This window comes from Manacus vitellinus, unplaced genomic scaffold (genome assembly GCF_001715985.3).
Source record: "Manacus vitellinus isolate BGI_N305 unplaced genomic scaffold, ASM171598v3 scaffold_21_pilon, whole genome shotgun sequence".
Classification (NCBI taxonomy): Eukaryota; Metazoa; Chordata; class Aves; order Passeriformes; family Pipridae; genus Manacus; species Manacus vitellinus.
The window spans coordinates 6809573-6833602 of NW_021939546.1; the positions used below are offsets into that span (position 1 = coordinate 6809573).

Sequence of the window (24030 nt, forward strand, 5' to 3'; positions counted from 1 at the left end):
CCACACAACACCCTGTGCTGTCATCTCTAGATGAAGGAACAGACATGACCACATGCTTGAAGGACAAAGGGATGTATGGCCTGTGCAGGCCTCCAGAATCACAGAATTTATGTAGGGTGGAAAAGACCTCCAAGATCATTGAGTCCAACCTTTGATTACCATGTCAACCAGACCAGCACTCTGAATGCCACATCCAGTCGTCCCTTGAACACCTCCAGGGGCAGGGACTCCACCACCTCCCTGGGCAGCCTGTTCCAATGCCTGACCACCTTCTCCGTGAAGAATTTTCCCCTAATATACAATCTAAACCTTCCCTGGCACAACTTAAGGCCATTTTCTCTCATCCTATCCCTTGTTCCCTAGGAGCAGAGCCTCATCCCCCAGGTGGCTTCACCCTCCTGTCAGGGACTTGGAGAGAGCGAGAAGGTCCCCCCTGAGCCTCCTTTTCTCCATGCGGAGCCCCCCCCAGATGCTCCCGATGCTCCAGACCCTTCCCCAGCTCTGGACTCGCTCCAGCCCCTCCACGTCCTTCTCGCAGTGAGGTGCCCAGACCCACACCCAGCACTCGGGGTGCCCCTCACCAGGGTGGGCTCCGGTTCCAGGCTCCCGCTGTCGCATCCCGCGCTGCCCCTCAGCCCCTGCCTGACCGTCACCCCTTCACTCACAGCCCGGAGTGACCCTCAGAGCCCGGCCACGCTCCGTCAGTTCCCGGCCATGCCCCCTCACAGCCCGGCCTTGTCCCTCAGTTCTCGGCCATGCCCCCTCACACGCCGGCCATGTCCCCTCAGCTGGGCCATGTCCCCTCAGCCCGGCTATGTCCCCTCAGCTGGGTCATGTCCCCTCAGCCGGCCATGTCCCCTCAGCCCAGCTATGTCCCCTCACAGCCCGGCCATGTCCCTCAGCTAGGCCGTGTCCCCTCAGCGCATCCATGCCCCCTTACAGCCCGGTCCTGTCCCTCAGCTTCCCGCCCGCTCCAGCCGCCCCGCGCTCCGCCTACCCCAGCGCCATGTCCGGCTCCGCCCGGCCGCTCCTCATCGCTCCGTGCCCGCCCATCGCCGCCGTCGGGCCGCCCCTTCCCGCGATAGCGCCGTCCCGGTGTCATGGCGGCGGCGCGAGGAGCCCCGAGGTGGACATCGAGGGGACCCGGGGGCCCCCGCCGGGGTGAGTGGGGTCCCTTGCTGGGGCTCCGGGAGCGCTGGCCGTCGCCCTGCGCCGGCGGGGGTCGCGGGGTGGCGGCCGCTCCTGAGGGGGCGGCCCTGGCCGGGCGCTTCCCGCCGCTCCGGGGAGAGACCTTGGAGTGTCATGGAGTGCCTGTGGAGAGGGGGCAGCGCCGGTGTGGAGCATCGTCAGGCAGGGCAGAGGGAACGGGGCCGTGGGAGCACTGGTGTGAGGAGAACACGGAACTGCTGCCAACGGATCCCCCAGAGCTCGGAACAGCGCCCGGAGGCTGCTGGGAGAATCCTTAAAAATACACACGGAGAAGGTGCTTGGTTGTGTAACTGTGTTCGCGAACTGGCGGAGGCAGAGAGGGTCAGAGAGCTGAACGCCGGGAGGGAGGTGCAAAAAACAGTCATAGAATCATAGAACGTAAAGGGGTTGGAATGGACCTTAAAGATCATCCAGTTCTACTCCTGCCGTGGGCAGGGACACTTCCCACTAGACCAGGTTGCTCAAGGCTTTATCTAGGCTAGCTTTGAACACTGCCCGTAGTGGGGCATCCAAACCTTTTTTGGGCAAGCTGTGCCAGTGTCTCACCAACCTCACAGGAAAATATTTCTTCGTGATATCTAACGTAAATTTCCCCTCTTTCAGTCTGTACCCATTTCTCTCTGTGCTGTCACTACAGTTCCTGATGGAGAATCCCTCTCCAGCTTCCCTGTAGGCCTCTTCAGGTACTGTGAGACTGCTGTGAGGTGTCCACACAACCTTCTTTTCTCCAGGTCAAACAGCCCCAAGTTTCCCAGCCTATCTCCATAGGGCAGGTGCTCCAGTCTTCTCACCAACTTCACGGCCTCCTCCGGATTTGCTCCAACAGTTCCATATCCTCCTTATGTTGGGGACCCCAGAGCTGGATGCAGCACTCCAGGTGGGATCACAAGAGCAGAGCAGAGGGGCAGAATCACCTTCAACCTGCTGGCTGTGGTCCTTTGGATGCAGCCCAGGGTTGAGTTGGCTTTCTGGGCTTCAGCAAATTCATGGATAAGGGATGGTGAAGTGGGCAGAGACTGTAACACCTCAAATGGAGCACCTGCAGGTGCTGGAAGAGAACAAGAGGTTTGTAGCAGAGACTTGCTGTCCTAGAGCAGCACCTGCCACTGCTGCACACAGGCTGCTGGGCAAAGGGGATGTTGATCCCACCCTGTCCTTGGTGTGCTCCAAAAGAAGCAGGAATTGTGTAGGCTTCTGACTGTACATGGAGATTTATTCTTTATCCTGTAAAGAGATGTTTGAGATGCTGGCACAAAGCATTTCAGAATAGTAAATGAGTTTAAATTAGTAGCACTGCAGGGGATATAGGGCTAATTAGTCATTAGAACTGTCTGAATGCTCTGGAAGTAAAGATTTTTTTAAACAACTAATTACTTGCGTTACTAAGCAGATTTTATGCTGCATGAAAATGAAAGGAAGTTGATCAATGATGTTAATCAGTGACAGATCTCTAATAAGTAGTTATTTACAGAAAAGATCAAGCATAAACTGAATTAATTCTGTAAGAGTACTAGATTAGATAGTGGGAAGAAATTCTTCCCTGTGAGGGTGTTGAGGCCCTGGCACAGGTTGCCCGGAGAAGCTGTGGCTGCCCCATCCCTGGAAATGTCCAAGGCCAGGTTGGATGGGGCTTGGAGTAACCTGGTCTGGTGGAAGGTGTCCCTGCCAATGAGATAATCATTAAGGTCCCTTCCAACCCAAACCATTCCATGATACTAACAGCCCTGTACAATTAACCCTTGTGTAAGTATGAGCTTTCCTTGGCAGGAAAACAAGTTTGTCTTTACAAGAAGGTGGTTTTACCATATTGGGGGAAACATGTAGAAATGTTAAGTGGAGATAACAGAACTCAATGACACTTTTAATATTAAACTACAGTTGTCTTGCACAATGGAATCTCTTTCAGAGATCATGAAAACCCAGCATCAAGCCTGCTGCAGGATCACTATCTCGATTCATCTTGGAGAACTGGCAACAGTCTTGTAAGTATTTTTTAAATGAGTGGTGCTTTTAGGTTATCACAGCTGCTGTGTGCTCTTCCCTCCATGTACATGCTCTTTAGGTTTTTAACCAGGGCTTTTTCCTTACTTTTAGAAAGTGTTATATATTTATTCTGGGGAATTCAGATATTAAAACGCAGTTGTGTTGTTTGCAGCCCTGGACATTGGACAGCAGCATTAGTGAAGAAAACAGGGCTGTCATTGAGAAGATGTTGCTGGAAGAAGAGTATCCTTTTGCTGATTTGGTTTCATGTTTTCCTGTAGAAAAACAGAAAACTTCCTATTTCCAAAGGAACTGCACTAATCTTTTCCTGTTAAGATGACTGAAGCCCTGCCACCTTGTAGGTAGATTGAAGAAATACTGCTGCAGAAACTGCAGCGTTTGTTTCTACGACTGGGTAATTCTGAACCAGTATAATTTATATGATTTTTAGAATTCTCACATGTACAAATATCCCTGATGCTTTAAAAAGTTACTTAGCAATATTTCAGGTATTATTTATCTAATAAATCACTTTCTGAAAAAATATGGCTCAACCAAAAGGAAGTGGAGAAAAGATCTGTGAAAAGGTAAGATGTGCTTGGGAAAAATTAGATGAGAAGGAATGAAAAGTTCTCCTAAAGAAGGGTTTTTTACTGAGATATGCAACAGCATCACAATTGCTAATTTTTATTTTCACTCTGTTTTTTATTTGCAGCCCTCATAAGAAGACTGGAAAAGTCATGTACGTACATTTTAACGATTGAGTTGCATTTTTAAATGTGGTGTCTGATTTAAGTTCAGTTACTAGAAACTGTTTAAAAAAAAAAAAGAAGTTACAGTTCCTTAGTTCCTTTTGTTTGGCTGTGCAAAATTATGTAAGAGAACTTTCAACAGGAAGAAATGCTGTGTATGATAATAGCCTCATGGTAAAATAGGGGAGTGGGGTTTTTTTTTGTTGCCCAGTGGTCCTTATGAAAAAAAATTGTTAATTCTAGTTGGCTTTTTTGCCTGAACTTTTCTGTTTGCTGCTTTTATTTATTTCTGTACCGTTAGTCACTGATGAATATTGAGTTACCTTGAACCTTCCTTTGTGGTGGGGAAGCTGATTCTCAGTATTTTATTTATCATGTTTATAAACTCATGTTTAAAACAATACTTTGAGTTTTACCAAAGAAGGGGAGTAGTTCCCCTGTCAGAAGGTACTTGAGTTACTGGAGTTGGAGGATTAAATGTTTTTAGGAAAGCACCAACTTTTGCTTCCTGCTTTCCTAGGGTCCGGTCACCTGCAAAACCACCTGGCTGCTCCCTGAAGTGGACATTGGAGGAAAAAGAGCTGTTTGAACAAGGACTGGTGAGTTTGTTTATAGATGCAATATTTTTAATTGAATTAATTTATTTATTCTAAATAAGAGAATAGTTAATATGAATAAGCATGATATGGTTCTTCTAAGGCTTCTGCTTTTTTTTCTTCTAACATGTTAAAAGTAATTGCCATCTACCAAGAGTGTAATGATAACCCAAAATGGTTTTCTTTACCAGATTTTGTTCATGTGATGCTGATTACAATTTGAGAGCACAAAATACCTCAACTACTCAGCATTATGAGTTGCACAGTCACAATACTGTTCTTAACTATTGGAAGTGTGGTGTGTTTTTAAGGCAAATAAAGTGAAATCCTTTAACTACTGTTGTAAGGTCTTCAGAGATTATATGTAATATAATGTAATAGGGTTTGCTTGCCAAGCACAGTAGAATTCCTTGGGATAGCAGGCAGCATAATTTACAGAGTGCCTGAAGAGGGTGAAGAAGATGCTCTAGTTAAGGAGAATAACAATAGTTCTTACTGTTGGATGTCATTTTCTTTCTGGTAGGACATGAATAGTGAGGTTCTTTACCATAAGTTTGCTGTACTGTTTGTGCATTTGAGTGAACAATTGAGGTTTTAAACTCTCTTGGCATGTGAAGTGCAATGTCTGGAATGTCAGAGTTTGGGTGACTTCAGTGTGCTTTGTTGTGTCAGGTGAAATTTGGCCGCCGGTGGACGAAAATCGCCAAGTTGATCGGGAGTCGAACTGTCCTACAGGTCAAGAGCTATGCTCGGCAGTACTTCAGGAACAAGGTAAATGGAGGATCTCTGGAGCTGGCAAAAAGGCTGTTTGCCAAGTGTGGTGTTGCATGTACAGCTTGCTTTTAATCTGTCCTTTCAGGGCACTTGCTGGCAAAGCACATACTCTGTTTATTCCCATATTCAGAAAAGTGGAATATGCTTATTTGCAGATTTAAAATAATTCAGACCTGATTTCAAATTCCTAGAATAACCTGTATTTTTATTGCTGGTATAACTAAACAAAAAATGTAGTATAATTGTGGCCTCTTACACTGTTTGTCATTAGTATGAAAATTAGTTTCCACTACACAGCTGTCCTTGCTGTCTGTTGTAGTTTTAGCCTTAACCTCACTTGAGATTTCGGGGACATTTAGGGAAGAGATAACTATTCTCTAGGATTCTGTGACTGGAAATACATGTTAATTGACACTTGGGCTAAATTATACCTTTAATGCTGTGCCAAAGTCAGTTGCAGTGGATTAAACTATATTAAAAGGGTAAGATAAGGAAGAAACGCTTCAGAATATCTGCTGTTCAAATGAAATAGTTCTGATTATTTGGGAGGCAGATGGGATTGTTTTGTTTTTCTCTTCTTAAAGTATCTGATATTTTCCTAAGGCAAAAAATGGTGATTCTGAAAAAGAAGAGCAAAGTCAGCAAGGGAGCAGTGTTCCCATGGAAGATGGGATAAGGGTGGAAACTGGAAATTTGAGAGGCCGTGCAGACCCTAATCTGAATGCAGTGAAAATTGAAAAGCTGTCAGATGATGAAGAAGTAGACATAACTGATGACATGGATGAGCTACTCTCTCCTAGCTTCCAGCAAGAAACTGGAAAATGTGAATTATCTGTTATTCCAAAAAGTCCAGTTGAAGAAACAAAAGGAATGGAACACGGTTTGTCATCTGCTGGACACAGTTCTGCAATTGCTTTGCCTAAAGAAGATCCTCAGCAGACCAGGCAGGATACAGTGGATGCCTTGGTATTTCCTGCTGTGGCAGCAACGTGTTCCCAGCACCTGAATGGTGATAAATCTTTGAGTTTAGATTTCCAGCAGTACAATAATTATATTGAGAGAGCTGAACAAGGAGGAGCAGTAACATCTCTTGGTACTGGACAAGCGACTGCTCAGGAGCCCAGTGAGGAGCAAAGAAACCCGGCTGACAATGGATTGCTTTTTCCTTCCCCCTGCCAAGCGGATGAAGATCATCAAGAAGAAGCAGAGGAGCTGAAGCCCCCTGATCAAGAAGTGGAGGTTGACAGGAGCATCATTCTGGAGGAGGAAAAGCAGGCTATTCCCGAGTTCTTTGAAGGGCGCCAGGCCAAAACACCGGAGCGTTACTTGAAAATCAGGAATTATATTTTGGATCAATGGTAAGATGCATTGATTTCTTTTACTGAAATAAGTGATTAAGGTGTCCTGGTTTGTTGTAGTTAAAACACTACTTAGTACTAGCAGCTTCTGAAAAGAGTAAAATTATTGTATGGCAGCTTGCCAGTGAACAGCATTCATTATTAATGCTTCTTTTGCATCTTCCCATTTTTTTCCTGGCATTCTGGAAGCTAAGCAATGAACATACTTTGAAGCATTATGAAAATTAGTGTCCTGTATCAGAACAAGCTGCATGCATTTGAGTTATGTTATTTTCTTCCAACTTTTGCCATCCTATGTGTAAGAAGGGTTTTAATAAGTGGTTCCTTGAAATAAATAACTGGTGACATTAACTCTGTGATGAGGTCTGCAGCATTGGGGCACTGCCTTTACAGAAGGGCAGCAAGAAGTCTGTGCTGGAACAAATGATGCTGAGCAAAAGAATGCCTCTAAGTAAGTATCAATTTGGTGTAGTGCTTGCACACTTGAATATTTTTTATTCCATCTCTAAAGAGCTGGTGTAAGGAACCCCAGGGATTTGTGGCAGCAGGCTCAAGATACAGTTTGTCTTGTTTCCATTTTGGTTTGTGTGGTCACTCTGTTGCTTAGCTTGCTTTTAAGTAGAAATAATTACTGAGTTTAACTCAGACTCCACTCAGTTGTCTTGTGTACTGTCAGCTTGTTGTGGGTGAAAGAAAGACTAAAGTTCCATGTTCAGAGAAGTGTGGAACTGAAAAGGTTCAGTGTCAGTTTAAAAGGAAGCAATAAGTGCATAGAGAGTGAAAACAGGACCTCAGTTAAAGTCACACAATTCCTTCCTCCCCCCATGATTTGTTCTGCTGTCTGACAACGTGCTGGATTTGATTTTAGGGAGAGATGTAAACCCAAGTACCTGAACAAGACCTCGGTGCGTCCGGGCCTGAAGAACTGCGGTGACGTCAACTGCATTGGCCGGATCCACACCTACCTGGAACTCATAGGGGCCATTAACTTCGGCTGTGGTAGGGATATTTCTGTGGGGACCAAGAAATAGCCTCTTTTGGGGTAATGCCGAAGGACTACCTAATGTTAGGGTGCACTGCTCACCCAGGGGATACACAACTATCCTTGCTAGGAAGGACTTTCTGAGCAGATTGTCTCTCACAACCTTGGAAAATCTGGAGGAGTTTGTAACCTGCTTACAGGATTATGGATTTTTTGTTTTATACAAAACCTTTTTATTTTTTCTTTATTTTTTTTGCATTCCCTCATGTTTAACCATACATGAGCTGGTGGACTGGTTGTTTTGTTTTGTGCTTTTCTGTGTGTCTAGGGTTGGATTATTTTTTTTTTCCTGATAACCTACTGTATCTGAAATTCTACCCTCCTTCCTTATAAGACAAAATTCAAGTTATTGTTACTTTTCCCACACTGAATGATAACTGTTTCCTGAATAAACATCAGTGTCTTCATCCTCAGGGCTAGTTTTTAAACGATTCAAATGTTAAAATCAGGTGACATTTAAAGTGTATATACACGTGGAACTTGGTGTTGTTTTAGAGTCTCTGGATGGATTTTGGTCCAAAGCTGAACGACAGTCACCTGAGAGAGGACCAATGTCTTGCAAATACCTTTTGTCTGAAGTAAAGTTATGTAAAATAACAGAATTATAACCAACAAGAGATGTCTCTTTACTCTAGGGGTTTTTTTGTTGCCTTTTCCATGATGGCATTTGCCATTCCCACTCACCCCTGTCCTCCTGTCTGTGTAGCAGTGCTGAGTGTCTCCCACTCACCCCTGTCCTCCCTGTCTGTGTAGCAGTGCTGAGTGCCTCCGTGCTTTGCTGACGTGCAGTGTCTCCCTTGTGTCTCCTGCAGAGCAGGCCGTGTACAACCGGCCCCAGGCTGCCGACAGGACGCGCTCCCGGGAAGGCAAGGACACGGTGGAAGCCTATCACGATCCCGGGAAGGCAGGGACACGGTGGAAGCCTATCAGCTCGCACAGCGCCTGCAGTCCATGGTGCGGCCTGGGGGGGAGCCGGGGGGCAGCACGAATGGGGAGAGTCTGTCCAGCTTTCATAGTGAAGTGTTTTGCAGTGGGTGATTAAGTTGCTTGCATTTTAGCTGTTAAATAGAGTAGGATATGAGAGCCTTATGCACACAATTAAGTGCAGTAGTAACTACATGAATTACCAAGGGTTCCCAGAGTAAATTTTCGTATTCACTTGTAATACAGAGTTTTTAAGTACTTCACAGCAAAATACATCAGTTGATGAGAGGAAACACAAAATCAATCCCACTAAAAATATAATAAATTGAAATATAAAGAGCTGTAGCATCCACTGGATGTAAACATCCTTGTTTTATAGTTCTGTGCATTGTCTGAGCTAGAATTCAGGGCTGGATAACAGTGCCCTGTTGCTGTCAGGGGTGCTGAGCTTCCTCGGAACACCAACAGGCTTTACTGCCTTACAATGCGAAAACTCCACTGATGATATTTCGTGACAGTCTACAGAACTCCAGGGTGTTGGTAACATCCCTGTGGCAGTACCCTTTTGGACACTGTCCTTGGGGCTGCCCAGCTGAAGTAAATGCAGTTTTTGCAGGGTGAGAGCCCTGACTCTTGGTGATTTCTTGCCACAGCGCACAAGAAGGCGGCGAGTGCGAGACCCCTGGGGAAACTGGTGTGATGCCAAGGATTTGGAAGGACAGACATTCGAGGTGACCCTTCTGTGTTTTTAACTTTCCTTAGTTCTTGCTGATTGCTGGCAGGTGGTGTTGCATCAAACAGACAAGGGAACAGTTGTGTCATAGGGACTTAACCTCTCTGTGGAAGCAGTAATTTGAAAGTAATGCAGCAGCTGGTACATCTTTGTGCTGCTGATAATTAAAGTTGGTGTTTGCACAGGGGTTTTATGCCCCTAAAGCTCTTTGCCTTATCTTGTAGGAGATTTCATGATCCATTGCTTTTGAGTTAACTGCCTTAAAGCAAATGGTAAGGGATGGGAGAATACCATTTAAATGTTATTTTTTCAGTCCTGTATGGTTTCTTTGTGCTCATTATGCAGGTGATAATGAGTTCCTAATATTAATTCTGCTACTAGCAATATCCCCAGAAATTCTGTGGTTTATGAAGTGCTTTAAAAATTCATATGAGTTTAAATATTTTATGGGAGAATTGGAATGAAAATACTTGTCCATTCCTACAATTTCAGATTATGTGAAAAGGGAAGAACATCTATTTTTCTTGTATAGAAAACCTTCTTAATTTGCAACCTTTAGTAATTACCTGTAACAATTACTTCCATAATGCTATTTTTGATTAACTGAGATTAATAATTTGAACACTTCTTGCAAAATACGTATTTGGATGGAAAAAAAGGTTGAAAACACTCATCCCTAAAGAGGGGTTGTGATAAGTTCTGAGCATGGTTTGTACTGGCAGATTATCACACTTGGATTTACACCAGGTTTGTGATGTGATTTTACTGAATTTGATTGATTTCATATGAGAATTCTCTCATCAGACATCCTGTGGGCTTGGTCTCCGGTTGTCACTCCTTCCACACTGCCTGGTTCATGGCTATTGCCTCTGCCATCAGTAGTTCTGTAACACACAAATTATATCAAGAGGACAATGATATCAAGAATTGATTTTGGGCTGGTTTTGCAATCCCTGCTGAAGCAGCACTTCAGACATTAAGACATTTCATTTTTTGTTGAACCCTCTTAGCATCTCTCAGCTGAAGAATTAGCAAGAAGGAGAGAGGAAGAAAAACTGAAACCTGCAAAATCTTCCAAAGGTTCGAGACAACCCAAAAGGTATTACCAGATGTGCATCATGTTCAAACACAGCTCTGCCAGAGATGGAACAAATGTCTTGTGTCAGGCTGGAAAGGTGCAAAGCGTTAGCGCGTGTCACGGTCTGAAATAGCCTGGATGCGTTTCACATGTTGCCTGTTGCAATTCACGAGTGTGGGGAGTGATGTTTCTGTATTTGGTGGAAGTCATCCTAGTGTGGGATGAGAAAATCCAGTGAAGAACACAAGGTTATTCCTCCCCAGCTGAGGTGACAGTGGGAAAGTTGAAAAGTTTCCTGACTGTCCTACATCTTTAGAGAAATTTTCTTTCATTTTATAGTTCCTTTGATCCCTTTCAGCTGATACCCTGCTGTCTGTTCACGGAGGAGAAGCAGGTATGTACCTCTGAGGGAATTACCAAGAAGGCTTCATTACTTGGGTTACTTTTTTTATACTCATTATTATCTTTATCATTTCAGGAGCCTTTTAAGGTGAAAGTGTCTTCTGAAGCACTTCTAGTAATGGATTTGGTGAGGATTAAGTTTTGTCTTTCAAAAAGCTATGATGTCTGTGTTGTGGGTTTTTTTTTTTTTAAATGAAGTCTTCTCAGGAAGACTGAGAAATACAGAAATGTTTTCATTCACCTAGAAGTGAGAACCTAGTATTAAATAAAGCCCCTAAAGATGAATACTTTTTATCTTGTGCTTACTGTACAACTATTTACCTTCTAGAAAAATGAATTAGAGTTTTACTGCTTTACTGCTTACTACTCTCTGTCACACTTTAAATCTAATTTGCATAAAGCTACTTTCTGACAGTCTGTCCTTCTGAGATCTATGGCTTCATTTTCTACCAGTCTGGCAATTGATTTTGTTTTTACAAAGCAAAATGTGGGAATTTTTTTAGGAACAACACGTTGTACCAAAATTGTGCAGTTGTTCAGCAGTGCCCAGGCTGCATCTATGGATGTGTTACACCCTTGTACTACATCCCTGGTGTGTTTATAATAAGAAAATTTAATCTTTTCTGTTTGCTATAAATGGAAACAATGGGGTTTTGAGAGGTTTTAGTTGTTTTGAGTTTTCCTTCTAAATGTCACTGAGAAGTTACTGACTTGAGTGCAGGGCAAAACAAAGAGAAATTACACAACTTGGACTTCCATACTTGTTTAATCTCATTTCTTTCATACCTGTTTGATCTTCCAGCACTCTCATGTGTCTCTGGCAGAAGTGATAGGGCTGCTGGGTGGAAGGTACTCTGAAGCTGATAAAATTGTGGAAGTAAGTGTTTGTCTTTTTACATTTTCTCTAAAATATTACAACTGATATGATAATAGATATAATTTGAATAAATGTAACTGTTATTTCTGAAGGGCAACTAATTAAATACATGAAATCTAAGTTAATTACTGCAGTCTTGAAATGTTAGAGTTATGTTCAATTGTGAAGGAGAAAGATCTGGTAAATTATGAGGAAGATCTGGTAAATTATGAGGAAGATCTGGTAAATTATTCTTAAAATTCTGTTAATGAAGCCTTATGTAACTGATGGAGGTTTGTTACATTTATCCATCTGGAGGTTTCTTTACCAGGTGTGTGCAGCAGAGCCCTGCAACAGCCTCAGCACAGGCCTGCAGTGCGAGATGGATCCAGTGTCCCAGACACAGGCCTCGGAAACACTGGCTGCCAGAGGATTCCAGGTCATTGGATGGTACCATTCCCACCCAGCCTTCGATCCCAACCCCTCCATACGAGACATAGACACTCAAGCCAAATACCAGGTACAGCAAAAACATACAAAGAGCAAAAAAGACCCCCAGACCCAAAGCCTCCGTGGTATTTACAGTGGTAGTACATATTATTGCTCCAATTTTAAATCAGCCATAAATGACATAAATGCTGGGTTTTAGATTTCAGCATCCTCTTCTGAAAAAAGGTTGGATTTTTATATGTGAATTTTTTCTGTGGTTTTTTTTGGTTTTTTAGAGCTATTTCTCCCGGGGAGGTGCCATGTTCATCGGAATGATCATAAGCCCTTACAACCGGAATAATCCCCTGCCATATTCCCAGATCACCTGTCTGGTCATTAGTGATGAGATCAGTGCTGATGGTTCCTACCGTAAGTACATCTGGTTTATCCTTTTCCTTTTGGATACTGAGGGGAAAAATGTCTGCTTTTGAACTTGAGAAACAGGTATTTATGTATTTGTGTTGGTAAGGTGATGGTATTGTACAAACGGTATCATTTCTATTGGTAACGTGCTGGACAAACCCAGGAATTTCACTGAAAGAGTGATTCTGAAATTTGTCTCTGCTGTCATGACAAGAATATACAAATATAGATAGACAGAAGATTGTTCTTTTGCGTTAGTGTTTTTCACAATCTGTGGAAGAAGCGAAAGTTTTGGGACAAGAGTCACTGTTATTTACATGCAGAATCCTTACGAACAGCTGAGAAACTGTTTCACATGTACAGCATGGGCTTTACTGCATTGCAACATTCTGAACAGATCCTCTACCCGAGGAAACAGAGGTAAATAGCAAAGAATTGGCTGCTACAGTGGCCAAAAATCCTTAATTTTCGACTAATGTGCCATTCTGAAGGTCAAAGGATCAAATTTGCTAGGAAAGCTGAAAGGGTGTGCTGGCAGGAACCCCAACCTAAGGGGTTTGATTAAAAATGTCATTAGCATTTAATGAAAACGGGATCCTTTCCTTTCTTGAACAGTTAAGAACACACCATATAAAATTCATGGTATTTCCAGTGATGATCAGATCTTCTGCTCTTTCCCTGACATTCGTTTGAGGAAAATTCCCCTGATAACAGAAGATGGTTCTGGTAGCTGCCTGTTCTCTTTCCTCCTCCCTCCCTCTATTTATAAAGTTCTGATTTTTGCATCCCCACTCCAAGGTTTCCAGTTCTCTTGGCACAGCAGTAGCTGAGGCCATGTGAGCCAACAGTTCTCCCTGTTTTTTCCTGTGGAAGTAAGCAGGGGAGACCATCTGCCTGGAGACTCACTGCACAGTCCTGGGGGAAGTGGAGCAGTGGCCACATCTGTGCACTAATTCCTGTTTACCACACTGATTGTCCTGTGATTTTATCCTCATTTCCCACACATCCCGTCCTTGCTGAGGAATTAAATTACTGACAAACTTCATTGCCTTTAGAAGACTTTTTTGTAGTCACTCACTTTTTCTGTCTGAGAGGATTCCATATTTCTGTTTAGCTCCTGAAATCAAAGTTTTACTAAATGGCATCTCCTTGGGCTCTTTGGAAATGACTTACTGAAATTCACACTCTCTTTCTTTCTCCCTGATTTTCTATAACTGAATCGTTAACCTGCAAATAATTTTCTTGCTAAATTCCTCTTCCCCCACCTGCAATAAACCAGAAGATTTTCTTCCTTTCAGAGCCAAATTCCTCTGAAATAGCGAACAATACTCATCAGCAGCCCCTTCAGGCATAAAACCCAAACCTTTTTTTATTCACTTAATAATCACCTAAATCTTAGAGAGATTTGCCATTACAAAAGTGGTACTAAACACTCAATTCATTTTTCTCTTTCTCTGTTTTTTGTAGATTTCTTTGTCCTTCCTTATGGCCTGGGGAATTGGTGAGGGCAGGGAGGAAAACAGATTTGTTCCTACTCCCACCACAATTAAATTTGGAATCCAAAACACGTCATCCTTTTGCTTTAACCTCCTTAATGTTGTCAAGTAACAGAACCACAGGCTTCTGCAGTCAGTAATAAACAGGAACAGTTATGGGGAGGGAAGGGATTGCATCTAAAACTGAGAAGAGAAAGAAAACAGTGGAGTGCACTGGAAACACTGAATGATGATGTTCCATTGACTGCAGGCCTGCCCTACAAATTCGAAGTGCAGCAGATGCTGGAGGAACCTCAGTGGGAATTAGTATTTGAAAAAACAAGGTGGATAATTGAAAAGTACAGATTTTGCCACAGGTATGTGTTTACTGCTGCTACAAACGGCCAGTTAGGAATGGTTGTATGTTTGTTATTGTTTCAGTCAAGACCTGTGGCTCCTTTCTCCAGCATTCCTGTTTGTTTTTTTTCCAACAGCAGCGTCCCCATGGATAAAATTTTTCATAGGGATTCTGACCTGACTTGTTTGCAGAAAGTAAGTTTTCTTTTTAATGTTGAATGTTTTTTTTAAATGCAAATCTGTTTCATGTTAGCAGAGGTCACCTGAAGTTACATTTTTACAAATCAGAGATGGAAATTAATGGCAGTAAATTACTTCTGTGGCAAAACTTACACAGTGAAAATAAGGATCCTCCTTTGAGAGAGGTGGGAATGTGTTATGTGCAGACACCAAGTTTGACCCTCAGTTCGGAGAAGATTTAATGACAAATCACTTGTACACAATAATTGCCCACATTGAATTCTTTTGTTTCCTCTCATGACTTTGCTTATAAACAGTGCAAATCTAAAATTGAGTTGGTAAAACGCTCTGGAATTCAGCTGTTGTGTAGCTGGTTTTAAAAAATTGGATTTAAATCACCTGTGTTTTCCTGTGTCACCGTTCCTTTTAAAGTTGTATTGCACACTTGAACAATTTTTTAGTGTTAATTCTAAATAAAAATCCCTTTGTAATAAAAAATGAAAAAAATTTCAGGAAAAATTTCAGTTTTAACAAAATGTTCTTTTGTTTTGACCAGCTTTTGGAGTGCATGAGGAAGACTTTGGGCAAGGTAACAAACTGCCTCATTGCTGAAGAGTTCTTGACTCAGATAGAAAACTTATTCCTTTCCACATACAAGAGTGAGGAAAAGGGCAATGCTGAAGGAAGTGAGAAGGAATGTTCACACCAATTGCCACTGTGATGGCTTTGGCAAACCAAAGTGATGGAATTTGGATGTTATTTTTTGATTTCTCTCCTCCCTCCTCATTATGTCAACTCTTTCAGAACTGTTACCCACCTCAGTGGTGACTGTTACAGAATCCAGTGTCATCTTATCTTGGTGGTTTAAAGTACTTTGGAAGCTCTTTTTGTGTGTGACCCCAGTGCCCAAGGGAGGCTCAGGCTAACGAGGGACACAGCATTAATTGAGTGACTGCTCTGGGAAAAGGACACCTGTCAGGAATATTGTGCATCCATCTTCAAGGAGAGTTTGTCCTCTCTCAGGTCTTCCAGTTTGGGAATTTCTCTTAATGTTGTCTCCAGGTACCCATCTAACTCAGGATGAATTAATGCTTTAGAGGTTGTAAGTTTGAATGAATTCACAGAAGAGAAACTTAACTGAAATGAGATCTTTGTAGCTCCAACTCTCCTGGTATCGAGCCTGAAGTTTTATTCAGTTGTAGCAAAATACATCACCTGATTTCTTTGCTTTTATTACTGTTTTTCCCCATTCATCCTGATGGTCAAGTAGCTTTTTGGCACATTCTTTGCCATCTTGTTTCTGTATTGGGGAGGAAAAGCTGGCAAGTTTTCCTGACTTCTCAGTAGTGCCTGTGCTTGTTTCCAGTGGAAATGCAACCTTTCTGACCTTCCATTCTATGGGGAGGTTTTACCTTGTTCCCCAGATCCTTGCCATTTGTCCATTTGGAATTGCCACTGTTTCCTGTGGAAACACGAGCTCTGGGTTGATGGCAAACTGGGGGCAAGGAGAGGAAAAGTCTTTGTGTTTGTAAAGAAAAAAATCCCAACTTTTATATTCGGAGTCTTGTCTATAATGTACAGTTTAATAAGAAAACACTGGTTTATATCAGTTTCTCAGTTATGATTTCTTACAGGTGTATATTCAGATAAATCAGTCACAGATTGATCTTGATTGGAGAAGTTTCCTGATTGCAACTTGGAAATGTTTCGTGAGCTGTATCACTGTGACTCTTTATAGAAGAAATGTGTTTTAAATTTTACTTTCTAAAGAAACTTGACTTGTCTACAGGTATTTACACAGGTTTATCTTGGGTGAAGTTTCTCAGAGAGGTCTAAAATGTATTTGAAAACCTTAAACAAGACGTCAAGTTTATATCTAGAGGGGAGAGAGTGGGCTCAATTTTTATTTTAAGAAAAAATATGTGTGTGTATATATCTAGTTCTACATAACATGAATGGAACTTTAAGATTTTATATGTTTCAGCTTTTCATTTATATAGAATTTGAAAAGCTTTAAAATCATAGAGCTGCATCCCAAGGAGGGAAGCCCTTCACAGGAAGTTGATGTTACGGTTTTTACCATGAAATGTCAGACTCTTTCTGTCACTGAGGGGAAGGTGCAGAACCTGATCAAAGGAAAATGGGAGCTCTTGATACTCAGTGATTTTCCCACATTCAAGAGCCGTGGACTCAAAAGTACTGGTGGATGTTCTGTGCTCTCTTCTATGTCCAGATCTGCAGGTGCAGAGCTTTGGGTCCCACTGCTGTGTGTGATTTACCACTGGTGCACCCATCTGTGTCCAGTGTGTTGGCTCAGTCTGCACTTACTCTAAACTGTCCTCTTTGGGACTTCCTCACTCCCAATACTGCATGGATTTCTGTATTCCTAGTTAAACTACACTCTGAGTGGGAAGGCACTCCTGACAGCTCAGCTGTGGGTGCTGTGCAGTGCATGGTGTTGGGTTCAGTTTTCCATAGGTTCTCTAGGAGATCCCCCAGGATCAATGTACACGGACAGCTGTAATTTGTGCTGGTTGGTAGCAGGAGAATTTTGAACCCCTGTGTAGCATCAGTATGAAGTAGATCCTGTTCACTGTCCTCATAGGGTCTATTCCCAGCCCTTTAAGGATGGATTAGGATTACCCAAGCAGTGGTAACTGTGCTGGCTGCTTCTCTCTGTAGTGATTACAATGAATTAAAGTAACACAGTTGTATCAATTGGATTTAACAGAGATGTTATATAAGGAAGTTGTGAGTGACACACACTTTTGAAGTGGTTTGTCTCTGGGAAGAGGACATGGTGCAGGACCGAGCCTTTGGCATGCACAGAGACTGCAAATATTCTGAGTTTATGAGCAGGGTGGTGTGGAGAAAATACAATGCTGGTACCATTGGGATCCAGTCTTGCACACGGAATTGTATGGGAATTGGAAAGAGCACAGTTGTGATGCTGAGTAATGATTTTGTTGGCAGGAGCTGTGGTAAGAAAATAACTAATCTGCTTTTCAGCATTTAGTTGGTCTGAGTGGTTAATAAGGAGAGTTTGGAAGTTACAGGCTTCCCAGGAGGTAAAAATCTGTTTTACTGATGTGCCAGTTCTGCTACCAAACACATATCAGGCATGAAAATTCTTTATTACAAAGCTTTTTTTTCCCCATCCAGGCTTTGTTTCAGTGCACTTGTGAGGACTAATCCACTGTTCCTTTCTGTAGGTCCAGTGTTACACCCTGCCAAGGTGTTGCTCAGGAGATGAGGAATGGTTGAGCAGTGAGTAGAATGATACAGTTAAAACTGAAATTCGAGTTTAAAATAGGAAGAAATAAAATAAAAACAGGCAACCACAAAAAAACCCAAACAACCCCCCAAGATGTCACTTGTGCAAATATCCTTGAAGGGCATTTGTTGGCTGAATTATGTTTTGCTCTCTCAGTTTCCAGCAGTGCTGCTTCACAGGGCACAGATCTTGTGTACAAAGGGGAGGGAACATCTCTATTTTTATGTTTTTAAAATAAGTAATTTTCCAAGAACAATTCAGATGAGGAAAATGAACAAACCCCAAAACCAAACAGAAAGTTAACACTGTTGCCATTGATGTTAAGCACTGTTTTTCCTTTGCTTGCTTCTCTGCTATTCCTGACTGATGATAGAGAAGAGTCTGCTAATAAAGACTGTGTATGCAACGCCCTGAAAGATGTGTCCGTGTTTGTGATGGCTCCTTGCCTCCTGAGCACCAGCTCTGGAATTGCTTTATTCCTAGTCGGTGGCAATAACCAAGTGAGTGAACGACGTCCGGTTCCACCAGAGGGAGCTTTGTCACAGCTCATACAGGAAAGGTTTGGAGCTCAGAGCAAAGCTGTTCTGTCCAGTGCATGTAAACTGCTGGCCAGCGAGGACATCCCGGGGCAGGAGCTGTACCCGGAGGTGGAGTTGTCCCCTTCAGTTGTTCTTACACACCCTCTGCTTTAGTCTCCTTCAGAAATGATCCAGTGGTGCTCATGGCAGGGATGTGGGGATGGAGGCCAGTATTTTCCACACGCGTTTCAGAGAGTCCTGGCTGTAGGATGGATCACTGGGTACACAGTATAAGGGATTTGTTTGCATGGACAACCCCAGTGATCCTGGACATGCCCACAGATGCCTTTCACCAGCCGTGTTCCTACCCCAGATCTGATCCAAGTGTGTTGGTTCCAGCTCCATGAGCCAGGCTGATTCTGCTCTGCTGGAGAAACTGGCTCTGCTGTGCAGTGCTGAGCCCTGAGACGGGGTGTGGAGGGAGAAGAGACACCGTGGAGGTGGACAGTGCACCCCAAAAGTGTGGTGTGGCACAGCTGTGCACCCCAACATCTGCACAGGACTGTGCTCTGCACCCCTGAGGAGGTGAGAGATGGGGGGGGACTTTATCCTCACAGAGCCAGCACATGGGAAGGAGCTGGTGGTTTAACATCTCATAATCATGTTTGATGCTGGACAAAGTATTTAATGGCCCAGATTAAAGCATTGGGGTTGTTTAATTGGAAACGTCTTGCTGTTTTACACAGACCTAGTGCCCTATTTTTATGAGATTTAGAAATGTGCTGAGAAATTGTTTCCATGGAAGCAGAGATCACTAAAGAAATAATGCACATTTCCTACAGGATTATTCCCTTTGCAGCCTGCTGTTCTAAATAATTAACTCTTTTACTGCTATTACAGCTTAGCATGGACTAAAAGAAATAATACTTTTTAGTGTCATAGAAGCATTACATATCTATATAAATATATAGATATTTATATATAGGTATATAGATATTTCTAAAAACTCTTGTCTTTAAACCTGTTCCTTCCTTATTTACAGAGGAGAAAATTCACCTCAGTAAAAAAAACGTCAGTGGAAAAGTGCACTTTTATTCTGAAAAATATTTCACATTTGACATTTGAATAATGTGAAATAAAATAAAGATATGATGATACAGATGACCATTAAATGGATTTTGACTTAGAAGGAGGGATGTGAAATTAAAAAAATAAAAGGCAGATTATTGTAATGTAGGTAAATGAATGACTTAAAAATAGGAAAAGAGTTACTAAACTATTATAGCTACTATAGTTACTAAACTATTATCATCAATATGACAAACTGACTTAACCTGATAATTTTAATAATTTTAGCTATAGATCTCAGTTATTTTTTAAGAAAGGTAACTACTGTTATTTTTATGTGAAGGAATATCCAGGTTGTGTCCTTCTCCGGTGGCAGAGGGGATTTTCATTGTATTTACACCTGGAGCTCTGATTTTACACCTGTTCTGAGTTATAAACACTCTCTGGCAGGCAGGGCCCTTCCCAGGGTTCAGGCAGACCCAATCCATGAGTCCAAGGAGCCCAGCAGGCCTGGACTGGAAGTGGAGCAGCCTCAGGTCACCAGTCCATAGGTGGAAGGAGCTGCCTGCAGGTGGGTGTGAGAGCAGTGCACACACTGCTCTGTGGTCCCAAAATAATGATTTATAAAGAGGCTGACAGGGCCTGACAAATCAGATGAATGGGACTCAATGCAAACCGGAAAATGTGTTTCCACTGCTGCCAAAACACATGGAAATGGTAATTCAGGCTTTGTAGATCATTAAGACACTTGGGAGTTGCTGGAGTGTGTTGTGAAAGGCATTACTCAAAGTTCAGGCTGAAAATTTCTTAGAAAAGAGAAACAACTTTGTAAGGGTAACACAAGCAGGGAAATCAGCATCCCTACTGCTGCCTTGGGATGAGCATGTGCCAGAGGAAAGGGGGGAGAGAAGCTTTCTGTGCTGGAAGATGAGGCTGCGCCCCCGTGCCCTCCAAGCAGGAGAGCAGCCATCAACCTCCTGAATTGGCAGCTGCTCCAGGCAGCAAACATCAAACTCCAAAAGGCTTTAGTTTATAAATCTGTGGAAGTAGAAAGTCCATAAGTGGTAAGAGTTTAGACAGTAGAAGGATAGGGATGCTCTGTGATGAAAGATGCAGGAAAAACCACGACAGAAGTGGAGCAGTAGGATTTCTTCCAACAGAAATGGGAGAACCTCCTTAGACATCCATTTATATGTAGTCCATACAAAGTCTAAAGAAGGAAAAGGGGAAGCTGCTTGTCTTTAATCCATAACAGAAGACCAAAGTAGGAGCTTGTCTTTTGTCTGTTCCCTGTCGTTTGCTCATCAAGGAGGAGGGAGAGGAGGCAGCTGGAGGCAGGTGCCGCTCCCTGAGAAATAGGATTTGGAGCTTTTTTCCTTTCCACAGGAATTTATACAGTGACTGTTCTCAATTATTCTAGTTTAGTAAGAATGAATTTTTTGGTATAAGTGAATTTGGGAGTCAGTTACCTAAATATTTTAAATCAGTCCTACTTTAGAGGGTAAGAAAACTGTTGCAGTTGTCTATTTAATATAACACAGAATGCTTTCACTCCTGCTGCAGGCCTGGCTCAGCTTGCTTAAATACTTAAATACTCTGTGGGGTTCTTACTGAAATTCAAATAATTGCCTCGGCATATTTGGGTTATATTGCTGCTTTTCTGTTGGTAGACTTCTTTAAAAATTTGCTTTGCTTTTTGTTATTGGTAGGTTTTTTTAAGTTTCTGGAACTTTTTTAATCAACAAATAATTTCATAAATATTACTAAATAACCAAATAAGGTTGTGATAAGACACTCCACAGCACCAGAGGTTTTTATACAGAGTCATTTGTTAGGAAACATCCCAGGTGTTGTGTTGCTTCCAAGAGCAGAGATCCCAAGTTCCCGAGTTTGTATTCAGGCAGCACAGTGAGCTATTCCCACTTGTGCTCTTTAATAAGGGTCTGACACTCCTAGTCAGCAAAGATCCCTTGATCCCAATGCAAGTGTAAGTTAACCTTGGTGTTCTGCCCACATTCCAACTCTGGTAATAGCTTTCTGTCTACCTAAATTCCCTGGGCAATTTTAATGGGAGGAGATATTTTTCAGTGTTGTACAGCTTCACAGAAACGCTACACAATGCTCCAGGACAAACTGAAAAAGAGCTTTATTCCAACAGAGCTGTGGGGGGAATTTAAGAGCAGAGAGTAATTACTGAAGTTGGAACTTGGCCAAGGCACTACAACCGGACCCCTTTGCTACCTACTCATCTGCTGCATTCCTCATTCGGGAGGTCATATCCATGAGGAAAGACTTTTTAAAGAAAACAATGCTGGTTGTTAAATGTTGATACACTGGCTGTTCCATTCTCTGTGCTGGGTATGGATGTCTAAATCCCATCTCTCCAACCTGCTTCTGTGCCCACTCCACCCGGACACTGCAGCTGGGTCTGCTCTTCTCTTCCCTGCATTAGTTTCAGTGTTACAAGTTTGGAATTCTAGTAATAATCAGGGAATGTGCTACTACAATTGAATGGCAAACCATTAAGTATGCAGCCCTGGTTCTACTGAATGAATAGGACATCAAGGAAAAAGGGAAAGGTTTTGATTCTGTTCCTGCTGGGTAATATTTTTTGGCTCAGCATAAACTCTTTCCATTTCCTCACTCTTGTTCACTTACCTGTTGAAAACTTCGAGCTTTGGATACACAGAATGGGGCTGATGCATCCCATTTCCCCAAAATAAGCTTTTTATGCAATTGCAGCAGCAGTATTAATACATTCTCAAAGTTTTGGAGCAGGGTCTATAATTTATCAGGTGCCTTATGACAACACATCCCAGCTGGTTGGTTGTCAGTCAGGAATATTCACTTGTACTCATAGAAGATGAAGTGAGAATTTTCCCATGTCATAAGAAAATACAGAACTTAGCCTGACTCCACAAAGTTTTGCAATCAGCCATTTATAAAACAGATTAAATTAAAAATCTAGAGCTGAGCAGCCCTCAGTGCTGAAGAAATGTGGGATGAGAATAAAAAGTTTTGGAGTGCATTGCTTAACCATTTCTTAACTTATGCAGAGCTGATCAAAGCCACGTGTTTGAGAGGCTGGAGCTGTCCTTCCATCAGGGATCATGGGATGTGCAGGGGATCTACTGTGGCTTTCAACAGTCTTTTAAAATCACTGCATCTTTCTCTTTTCTGTCATGAGAAAAGAAATATTAATTTTAAAAGTGAATGATGAGATTTTATATTAGAATATAAACATGTAGGCATAATTTTCATTAGGAGAGGCAAAAGTGACTGATTGTTGAAAACATCATAACAGGTAACAGTGTCTGCATCTTTTTTTGGGTCCTGCTTTTCTCTTTAGAAGCTGAGATTGAGAAGAGAGGCTGTTGTGGTGCCATTCATGTTCTTATTAATCATGAAAGGACTGCCCCATGCAAGCCATGTGTTGTGGTCAGGTATTTCCTTGCTAGTCCTGAGCCTGCTGCTCGGGGACTGGCAATGCACCAGGGTCATTTAATAGGAGGGGGAAGGTGTCTGCAATTAATCATAGAATGGGAAGATTAATTGCAGCACTGAGCTCAGAGAACCTCTCCTTGGACTAGATCATTCTCTTGACTAAGGCTTTGTAAAGCTACTGTAGGATCTGGACTTGAATAAACCAAACAGACCCGTTGCTCCTGCTGAGCACTCACTTCTCTCCTCCTTGTCATGCCACCTCCCACGTGACATCTCTTTTGCTCATGGTAGATGTTGTACTTTACTGTAACAGTCCATCATGTTCAGCCTGTTTGAATTTCTGACCTCTCTTGATGTTCTCATTGAAAAGGAGACAATGAACACCTTGGGAGCTTTCAATTTGAAAAATCAAAAAGTTTTTTATTATTCAAATGTAGAGATTTTTAACTCTGAAATTTCTAGTTCTCCTTTTCCTGATTACATCATCATCATGTTCTAATTGCATGTTTTCTCACTGTATTTAAGTGATCAGGCTCTGTTCCCTTTGCAGTGGGTTCTGTGAGTGGTAGGAGAGGGTGCCCTTGTGCTATTACCTCCCTGGGTTATTTAATGGAGGATATGCTTGCTGTAACCATGCTAGAGCTGGCTGTTGCCTAAATTATGTTCTGCAATTCCAACTGCTGAAGGGCTGCCTTGAAAAGCTCAAATTAAACATAGGTAGAGAAAAAAAATCCTGTTTCTGTGCTACAGCTCTGAGGAGGCCAGTGCTGCCCTTCCTGTACAGCCCTGCTGCCCTTGTGCAACTGCACAAAGGGACTTCTGGCCTTCGCTTTTAACTCAAACTTCTTTAACCACTCCAGATCTGAGGACAGTGCCAGAAGCAATGCCAGCACTACAGCAAGGAAATGAAAGATAAGGATTAAAACCCTCTTAAACTCTGTTCTCTCTACTCCCCCTGGTAAATATATTCCTGCTTGTATATCCAGATATGTATTCTCAGATTCTTTGACACAAAATCCCTGCGTTAGTTTGTGACTGGTGTGAGTTGACAACTGTCTGCTCCACACCCACATTTAAAAGCACACCCATTACTCTGGGTTGGAGCAGGGAAGCCCCAGGGGAAGCTTTGTGGCAGCAGATCCTCCACTACTCTCA

At 42.5% G+C, this 24030-nt stretch overlaps 1 protein-coding gene across 2 annotated transcripts; it reads left to right on the plus strand.

Annotated features, from left to right (window-relative positions):
• Positions 1-1968: 1968 nt before the first annotated feature.
• MYSM1 (Myb like, SWIRM and MPN domains 1) lies at positions 1969-18261 on the plus strand. 2 transcript variants are annotated; one of them, XM_029959794.1, is made up of 22 exons: positions 2239-2274; positions 3116-3191; positions 3365-3435; positions 3702-3779; positions 3908-3934; positions 4465-4543; positions 5213-5311; positions 5918-6672; positions 7541-7671; positions 8527-8580; positions 8619-8668; positions 9292-9369; positions 10382-10470; positions 10789-10843; positions 10928-10978; positions 11654-11728; positions 12039-12227; positions 12433-12565; positions 14306-14411; positions 14529-14586; positions 15128-15160; positions 16206-18261. In XM_029959794.1, the coding sequence occupies exons 1-22, from the start codon at positions 2240-2242 to the stop codon at positions 16323-16325; spliced, it is 2442 nt and encodes an 813-aa protein (XP_029815654.1). In that variant the 5' UTR covers position 2239; the 3' UTR covers positions 16326-18261. The 2 variants fall into 2 exon arrangements, with proteins under 2 accessions (XP_029815655.1, XP_029815654.1); XM_029959795.1 differs by lacking the exon at positions 2239-2274 and adding an exon at positions 1969-2086 and having other exon boundaries at positions 15128-16318.
• Positions 18262-24030: the final 5769 nt, after the last annotated feature.

Excerpts from the sequence above, each read along its gene's own strand:
- MYSM1 (XM_029959794.1), top strand. The coding sequence starts at position 2,240 with ATGGAGCACCTGCAGGTGCTGGAAGAGAACAAGAG. Across the intron at positions 6,673-7,540 it reads AATTATATTTTGGATCAATG|GGAGAGATGTAAACCCAAGT; the intron begins GTAAGATGCATT and ends ATTTGATTTTAG. Across the intron at positions 10,844-10,927 it reads TGTTCACGGAGGAGAAGCAG|GAGCCTTTTAAGGTGAAAGT; the intron begins GTATGTACCTCT and ends TTATCATTTCAG.